Source organism: Indicator indicator, chromosome 7 (assembly GCF_027791375.1).
Source record: "Indicator indicator isolate 239-I01 chromosome 7, UM_Iind_1.1, whole genome shotgun sequence".
NCBI classification, from domain to species: Eukaryota; Metazoa; Chordata; class Aves; order Piciformes; family Indicatoridae; genus Indicator; species Indicator indicator.
The window spans coordinates 18,645,293-18,653,827 of NC_072016.1; the positions used below are offsets into that span (position 1 = coordinate 18,645,293).

Below are 8,535 nucleotides of genomic sequence, written 5' to 3' on the forward strand. Positions count from 1 at the left end.
AATAACATCTAAATCCTTGTAGCTGTACTGATGGTAGAAAAGAGCAGTCAGAGCTGATTGGAACCCCCATCCCTCAGTTGCCTGAGCTTCTTGCAACAGCCTGCAGAAACAAGGATTCGCTCTTCATTTGGCAGAAGGAGTCCAGACCATAAGTGAGATGAAAGAAAGAAAAGAAAACTGAAAGGAGAACGCAACTCCAGTTGCAGAATTTAGCCCCTGTGGTGGCAACTTCCCTTCATTCTCAGCTGTTGCTTACCTTCAACAGCCTCTCTCTCACTCCAGCTGTTCTCTCCTCTGTACCTTAGCAAGTCAGCTGGGAGGTGGAGTGAGTCTGCAATTCAGGCAGGAGATACTATCCAGAGAAACAATCTCCTCAGCTGCCCCATGTGGGTTCTTGTGGGAATGTCAAGTGGCTACACTGACAAGTAGGGTTGTGTGGCAGATGCCTCTGGGAGAACTGAAGCCCTGGGAAGATGTTGGGAGGAGGACAGAGAGGAGCGATAGTGAATGTACTCCCAGTTTGTGGAAAGGCTGAAATATGGAATGCCTGAGAAATGAGAAAAGCCTCCAAGAGGAACCAGAGATCCCACCAAGGGGGTGAAGGTAGCCAAAGCTTCAGTGTCTGAAGAGTGAAGCGTTCTTTTCTGGGAGGGATGTTGCAGCTATCCATCAGCTGGCTGTGGGCAGCAGGATTGGCAGCCCCAGGAACAGCAGATATTACTGCTGCTGCTAGACCCCGGGCTGGAAGATCCCCTTCTCCTCCTACACTATGAGTCTTCCAAACTTCTGGTGTACTGCAGCTGGCCGCAAGCAACTTGCAAGCAGCAGCAGTGAATCCAGTGGCTGGAGCAGGCAGGACCCTTGCTCTGGCACTTCCCACAAAGTGCTGGCCACAGGAGCTGTGGACCTAATCTGCCATGGAGAAGCAGATGTGGGATCTGTCCCAACCCAAAGAAAAAAATGGCTCAAATCCTCCTAAATAGATTTTTCTTTATTAGGTCGTTAACATACACACATACAACGCTATCCATATGCAAATAATGCTGCTCTTGGTAGGACATCTGCTGTGGGAGAAGCAGGTTGTAGACAGAAATGAGAGCTATGTTTGATGTAGGCACTGAGGTCAATGAGCTCATGGACAGAGCGGCAGTGCAGTAGGCTGTTGTGTCACCCAATGCCGCCTGCAATGTTGTGGAGCAGTTCTGGAAGGCTTTGAAGAAATCTACTCTGTTCATGTACCTGTGTTTGGGTTGCCTTCCTGAAGACCTCAGAAGGGTAGGCCAGTTCTCCTGGCTTTGGTATTAGCAAAGGAGATATAAAGGACTGGCTATACCCAGGACACCACAGAGAGAGGGAGGTTTTGTGCTTTTCATCGGGGCAGAGCACAGAGCTGATAGGCAGGAGGTATATTGCTTGTCCCACTCATTGCTGGAGTTACATCGAGTTCCTGGGGGTCAACGAGAGGCTTCAAGGTGAAGTTCTGCAATATGGTGGCTATGAGTAAGAATATCTCCATGCGTGCCAGGCCCTCTCCAGGGCATATTCGTTTCCCTAGAAATGAAAACAGCAAATAGCAGTTAACAGTTGCTGCCAAGTAGATTGGAGTTTGTACTGAGCAGTTTTATCTACCATATACGGTCACAGCAGTGAGAGGGCTCTCGGGATTACTAAGGATGGCAATTTATTGGAGAAAGGCTCTTGGCAGTTTGGTTGGGTGTTTGAAGGAAGAACAGGATCGGGGAAGTCTTAAGCATGAAGGGGGCATCACAGGAGGCAAGATGAGAGGGAACAAGGTGACGTAAAGCACAAGTGAGAAAGCAGAGGATTGGAGCTATTGGTAGGTAAGTGGTTGCATGCAGCCTGAGAGGTACTTAAGAAGTGCTGAGGAAAAGCGAAGCTACTACAAAATGATGGGATGGTTAAGGATGACTTTACTGGTTGTATAGGAAGGCAACAAGTATTTTAAAAACTGTCAATGGGTCCCATTCGCATCGTTACATCAGCAACTCCTTGTAGGAGGTTTGAGAAGCCACCAGGCCCAAACAAGATGAGAGATGCATCTGGGAAAAGGACTAGCAAGGAGGAGTTTTACAGAGAGCAGGAAAGCACCAGTGGGAGCATGGTGAGAAGAGGGAAGGGCAGGGTTGTCCTAGAGGAGGTTGTCAGAGAGAAGAAGAGAGAGAATGCCTGTGGTTTACCTGCTGAGAAGGGCATGAAGTGGTTGCTCTTTTTAAATGTGCCATTCTCCTTCAAGAAGTGTCCAGGGTCAAACTCATTTGGGTTTGGAAACTCTTTACTATCATGTAGGATAGAACTGAGGATGGGAAAGATTGTAGTGCCCTGAGGTAACACATGAAGAAGAGCAGAGAATGAAGGGGAAGTGAGTTATAACACTTAATCCAACTGACTGCCACATTAAGACTGAGCTTTGCATCACAGCCCTATCAGTGCCTTTGGTTTCTCTTTGGGGACCCTTTCTTTCGGAAGGCAGCTTTTGAGACACCTTGCTAGATATCACAGCAGTGATAGGAGTTGTCTACTGTCTTGGTTTGAGCTGACACAGCTCTAGATTGAGGTAAAGCTGCAGAGCAAGTGAGCAAGGATGCTGGACAGAGCTACTGTTCGAGCCTTATCCTATGGAGCAGCCACAAGGGATTGCAAGTGACCTACAGGAGCCTAAGGCTAAAAGCTTCATGAAGGGCTGGGTGACAATAAGGTCAGACCATAGCATTTCTAGATTCTGGCTTGTAAAAGAAAATGTGATGCCACCTTGTTGTTGAACTTGAGGGAACTTGCCTACCAACCTTGGGAATGACGTACTCTCTGAAGCAGGTGTCTTTGGTCACAGTGTGAGGGAGAGCTAGGGGGATGAGGGAGATGAAGCGCTGGATTTCATGGACCACTGCATCTGTGTAGGGCATCTGAGTCCGATCTGCCACAGAAGGCTTTCGTGATTGTCCTATTACCCGATCAATCTCTTCTTGAACTTTCTCTGTTGTGAGAGGCACAAATGATAAAAAGAGTAAGTAAAACCAAACCTACCTGAACAGATAGCCCTAAGCTGTCCATAAGGCAAATATCACAGATGACAAGAGCACTGAGGTCGGTTTTGTTGTTGACTAGAACACAGCTCCACTGCAGCCCATGGAAAGTGCCCTCCTAGTGACTTGGCTAAATAGGAGTGCTGGGAGATGAAAATTCAGACACAGTAAAGTCTCCATCTGTGAGGGGAATGCAGCTGATGATGATACTAGTAAAACTGAGGACTCTCTAATGGTCACCTTGAGGAATGATAGTGCAAAGGCTTTGCTCCTTTGGGTAAAATATGAGAGAGATAAAATAAAAGCTGAGAGAAGGATGTGGTGTTAGACACACACCCAGCCCAAAGGACTAACTGGAGAGTAAACAGTTACAGACTGGTACCTTGTATCTTTGGGTGTTTGAGAAGCATCAGAAGCCCATATCTTATGGTGGTGCTGGTTGTCTCAGTTCCAGCAATGAACAAATCAAAGGTGCTGGTTATCAAGTTCTTGATGTGGAAACTGGAATCTGGATTATTTTTCTCCTAGGGAAAAGGTTGTACTGTTTTTATGCCTGTGCTGAGAAAAATGACCCTTTCTTTTGCCATCCTTGCCTTTTCACCTAGAGCTGTTGCATTTCTCTGCTAAGGTGCAGCAGCCATTGCAGCGTTATCTTTATGTCATAAGCTCAACATCAGAGCAACCTTCTTTCAAGCTGTGCACCAAATGGTATGTAGCTGTCCATTTGTCCTTGCTGTGCCAACTGTTTTCCAGTGATCGAACTGCCAAGACCAGACTGCAAATGTCCCTGTGTTTTGGTGAGAGCAGATGAAGGTCTTGCTGTCCAAGGAGCTGTAGGTAGTGGCTGGTGAATGTGCAAACCCAGAGCTATAAGCTCTAGCACCACAATATCTAGGGTATAGTTGATGTCTTCCCACTGTACAGCCCAGCTGCTTGGGAAAGGGTCATCCCAACATCTCTGTTTCTTAGAAGGGGGAAGTGGCTCAGCATAGCTGAGTTTGAATTCATGTAAGCTCATGTGTTTGGGGATGAGATAAGACTGCATGATGTCCTCTTACCTCCTCCATTTTGCTTAGGAAGCAGTCGATGAAATCCTGAGGGGAGCTGGTATCTAGAGAGGCTTGGTGTACCTTTACCTCCTCTGACACAAAGTCTTTTAGAGCATCAAATTCTGCAAATATTTTGTTGTGTGGGCCAGGCAAATAATACAGGATATTTGGGAACATCTGGTAGAGCTGAAAGGAAAGAAACATCAAGGTCTCTAGCATGATCATTTCCTCATCCTTCGATATTATCAAAAAGCCTGGGAAGGCCACAAACTCCTCAAATGAGCCAAGCAGAAAGGTTACGATCCTGGACAGTCTGACAGGGCAGTAGGGGCTTGCTTAGTAGTAGTAACCTTAGAGGTGGAAAAGAAGGGTGTTCAGAACTAGAGGGAAGCTGCACTTAGTGAGCAAAGCCAACTATATTAGTGAGGGTGCTTCTTGCTCTTGAATTAATTCCCTCCTGTGCAGCACAGCATTGATGGGGCCTAGTTAGAAGTCTGAAATGGGACTTCATTGGGAGGGAGGCCTCTTGCTCCCCTATGAGAATGTTACCACTGTGAAAGTGCTACTGAATGTACCTGTCCCCAGGAGGAGCTTGTCATCTCAAAGATATTGTTCATATTGTTCATCAGGGACAAGAACTTCTTGTCTTTATAGTCATATCGTTTCCCAAAGACGATGGAGCATATAATATTGGAGACAGCACAGCTCAGCATGAAGGTTGGGTCAAAAGGTGTTCCTGTAATTTCAGAAAAGTTACGAAGTATAAAAAATCCCCCAAAACTATGGCTACTTAAGGCTATTGTGGGTAACCTGAACTCTGGATGTTAGTGGAAATACCAGACCACAGTCTCTGAGTGACACAGAAGTGTCCTCCAAAAGGAAGAGTATATGATCACAGAACTATTACTGTTTTGTAGCTAGTGCATGGACCAGACACCTGGAAAATGGACTCCCTTAATATGGGCCTTTTTTTGGTGTTGGGGTTTTTTTTGTTGTTGGTTTGGATTTTTGCAAACATGAGCTATATTACAAATGGACCATACCCTTTGTTTTGTTAATCTCCTTCAACAAGTACTCAGCTTCCTCCTGGATTCTCATTTCAATGCTCTTCTTCCCCATTCCAAAGTTGCGCAGCGTAGTGAGAGCAAACCGGCGGACTTGTAACCACTCGTTGTTGTTGCTAAAAATAATCCCTGCAGAGTGATAAAGAAGAGGGAAGACCCAGTCTGGGCATGCTGAATAGGAGATGAACAGAGGCTCACAGTAACAAATGAAGCCTGTCTCTGGGAGAGTGCTGATGTGGTAGTGTGGTTTGGAGGCAATCTTTCGAGGTCCTGTAGTCCAACTGCCTGATTTTGGCCTTCTCCACCACATACACAACCTCCTTGTGAACAATTCACTGCTCATATCCATGCACAATGTCCATTGCTACAGCTGGTGGCTGTTGACACTTGCTCTTTCTTTTATCACTGAGATCAGTGCAGCTCTGTTTTGCTGCTACCCTCTTTGGGTGGTGGAAGCCAGCAATTACAGTTTACTCCGCCTTCCCTTCCCCAGGTGAGACCCATCCATTCCCTACAGTCTTCCTTCATGCATGGTGCATTCCAGTTCTAATCTGCCAAATGCACCCTCAGCCCCTCCCTTCTCAGAAGGAGCTGTCAGTAAACATACCTAATCCATTGTTAGCCCTGTCTCCTATTGGCATGTGTCCTCTGGAGGCAAACTCATCTGCACGATCAATCAAGGCTTCTTTCACCACATCATATCCAGTCAGCATCACCACTGGGTCAGAACCCAGGTGCACTGTAAACACTGGTCCATACTCTTTACTGAGCTGTCAAAAAGCAAGAGAGAACATGGCTATGGAGCAAATAGGGAGGAGGAGTTGAAAAGTGGCCTTGCAACTGCATCCTACTGCAAACAGTGCAGCCTTCAGACCAACAATGTCAAGATTGGGTCCTCTCATGATAAATGTTGGGTGTGGTGAGGGTTCCTAGCTATCAGGTCCTGAATGACAGTGGCAAGAGCAGTGAGGAGGAGGAGCTGAGATCCCCATCGCTTTTCTGCTTCTCTGGGTTTGTAATTCATCAAGCTATAGCCACAGGTTATCCCCATGCACAGGTCTCATATTTCACCCTCAGAAGAAAATGAGAATAAACTGGCCTTACCTTCTCAATGGTTTTGGCCAAGTTCTTTGGTTTCACCTGCAGTATGTTACCTAGGATGGGAAGGGGAGCTGGTCCAGGAGGCATCTGCCCCTTCCCAGACCTCCCTTTCCATGCTGTGAAGGAGAGCAGGCAAGCAATGCAAACCAGGAGGACAATAGTGGCTGCTCCCAGGAGCTCCATTTGTTTCTGTGGCTCAGGAAGGAGTGAGTTTGGCTGCTGGAGCCTGAATTTATATGCTGAAGGGCTATGTTAGCTCAACAGCAGGTTTTGGGTCACGTGGCTGAGTTTGTCAACATTACTAGTCAATCATTTGTTAGACTGGTGCTGTGTTATGAAACTAGGACTTCTCGGAAGGTTTATTGCTCATTGGAGACACACCTTATCTCAAACAATTGCGGAGCCAACTTAAGGCTAAGAAATTTATAATGTGCTTATAAAACTTCTTTTGTTTTACCTAAAGTTCATTGTTAAAGACAACACTAGGGGTGCAATCTTCCACTGGGTGCTCCCAGAAATTCACTGTCATGAGAGCATCTTCCAAGTACTTCAGTGTCATTTGGATTGTCTATGCTTTTGTAATACTTGTACAAGCTCTCAGAGCCACCTTTGCTTATTCCTGAAGTCTTCCTGACATTATCAGTGGAGTTCGTACTGCACGTAATGTGCTAAAGAACATACTGACATGTTCTCCTTCATGGACAGCGGTTGCCTCAGCCTCTCTCCCTAGGTGTCTGGACTCAAAAGAAAGGAAAGTATAAAATACCCTTCTATCAAGACCAGAAAGATCTCCAGACATCTCAACAGCCAAGAAAGTACTTGTTGGGAGAGAGAAGATTAACACATAAGGAGGCCAGACCTTGGGACTCTGACCGCTTCAAGGTCTCCTAGAAGAAAGAGTGATAACCAGGTAGACGAGAGAAAAGTCAAGAATTTGAGAGGGTCTCTGGGGAATCCTAAGCTGAGAAAAGCTGCCCTCATGAGAGGCTGGGTATAGGTTAATGCAGTCTGACAACTCATCCTTGCACTCCCAATGACCAAAGAAATGCTGCTCTGGAAGAACCAAAGGTTTTCTGAGAGGCTGCAGAACATGTCTGGTGTGTTGCAAGGAGTTCAAGAAGATCTGGAGGCTTCTTGCCCAAGATTACTCCAAGGGCTACGTACCTGCAAGTTACAAGCATCAGCAGCAATGGCTGGTAGAAGGGACTCTCAGAATTATGGCACTGCTTGTGCTCACCTTGCTCAGTCTGTGCATATCCCTCTGATCTCTCCTGGGCTATGACACCTTCACAGGCAGACAGATCTCATCTGGTGGGAGTCAGTCTCTTCTCACATGCAACAAGTCACAGAACAAGAGGTTGTAGATGTTAAGGTTGGCGGTAATCTTGGTTGTAGTGACCATGACATGTTAGAGTTTAATATCAACAGACAAAGAAGCAGGGTGATAAGTAAAATTTCAACCCTGGACTTTAAGAGGGCTAACTTTGCCCTCTTCAAGACTCTACTTAGAAATATCCAGTGGGCTAGGGCTCTGGAAGGAAGAGTGGCCCAAGAGAGCTGGTTAATATTCAACCATTACCTCCTCCAAGCTCAAGAAAAAGGTATTCCCTTGAAAAAAAAATCAAATAAGGAAGGCAAAAGGACCTGCATGGATAAGTAAGAACTCTTAGTAAAACTCAAAAAGAAAAAGGAGGTTTACAATATGTGGAAAAAAGATCTGGTCAATTGGGAGGATTATGGAGATATAACCAGAGAATGTAGAGATGCAACAAGGAAGGCCAATAACTTCTTGGAACTGAGTCTTACCAGAGAGGTGAAAGAAAACAAGAAGAGTTTTCTCAAATACATCAATGATAAAAGGAAGAGCAGGGAAAAGGTAGGCCCACTACTGAATTATATGGGAGATATGGTAACTGGTGATGCAGAGATGGCAGAGTTGCTGAATGCCTTCTTTGCCTCAGTCTTTACTCCTAAGACCAGATGTGGACATTCCACTGGTCAGTTGGGACCAGGTTAAAGACCTCTTATACCAATTAAAGACAAATAAATCCATGGGCCCTGATGGGGTGCATCCATGAGTGCTGAGAGAGCTGCTGATACTGTTGCTGAGCCTCTCTCCATCATCTTTGAAAAGTCATGGGGAGCAGGAGAGGTGCCTGACAACTGAAAGAAAGCAAATGTCAGTCCAGTCTTCTAAAAAGGCAAGAAGGAGGACCCAGGCAACTACAGACCACTCAGCCACACCTCCATCCCTGGAAAGAAGATGGAGCAGCTCATCTT

The 8,535-nt window shown here is 46.0% G+C and overlaps 1 protein-coding gene across 3 annotated transcripts; it reads right to left on the reverse strand.

Annotated features, from left to right (window-relative positions):
- Positions 1 to 1,369: 1,369 nt before the first annotated feature.
- Positions 1,370 to 6,438, reverse strand: LOC128967951 (cytochrome P450 2C19-like). Of its 3 annotated transcripts, none has more exons than XM_054382248.1 (9): positions 6,259 to 6,438; positions 5,762 to 5,924; positions 5,134 to 5,283; positions 4,666 to 4,826; positions 4,100 to 4,276; positions 3,424 to 3,565; positions 2,805 to 2,992; positions 2,199 to 2,340; positions 1,370 to 1,551 (listed from the first exon to the last, which is right to left on the reverse strand). In XM_054382248.1, exons 1-9 carry the CDS (start codon positions 6,436 to 6,438, stop codon positions 1,370 to 1,372), a joined length of 1,485 nt encoding a protein of 494 aa, XP_054238223.1. The 3 variants fall into 3 exon arrangements, with proteins under 3 accessions (XP_054238223.1, XP_054238224.1, XP_054238225.1); XM_054382249.1 differs by having other exon boundaries at positions 4,100 to 4,267; positions 4,657 to 4,826; XM_054382250.1 differs by lacking the exon at positions 4,100 to 4,276.
- Positions 6,439 to 8,535: the final 2,097 nt, after the last annotated feature.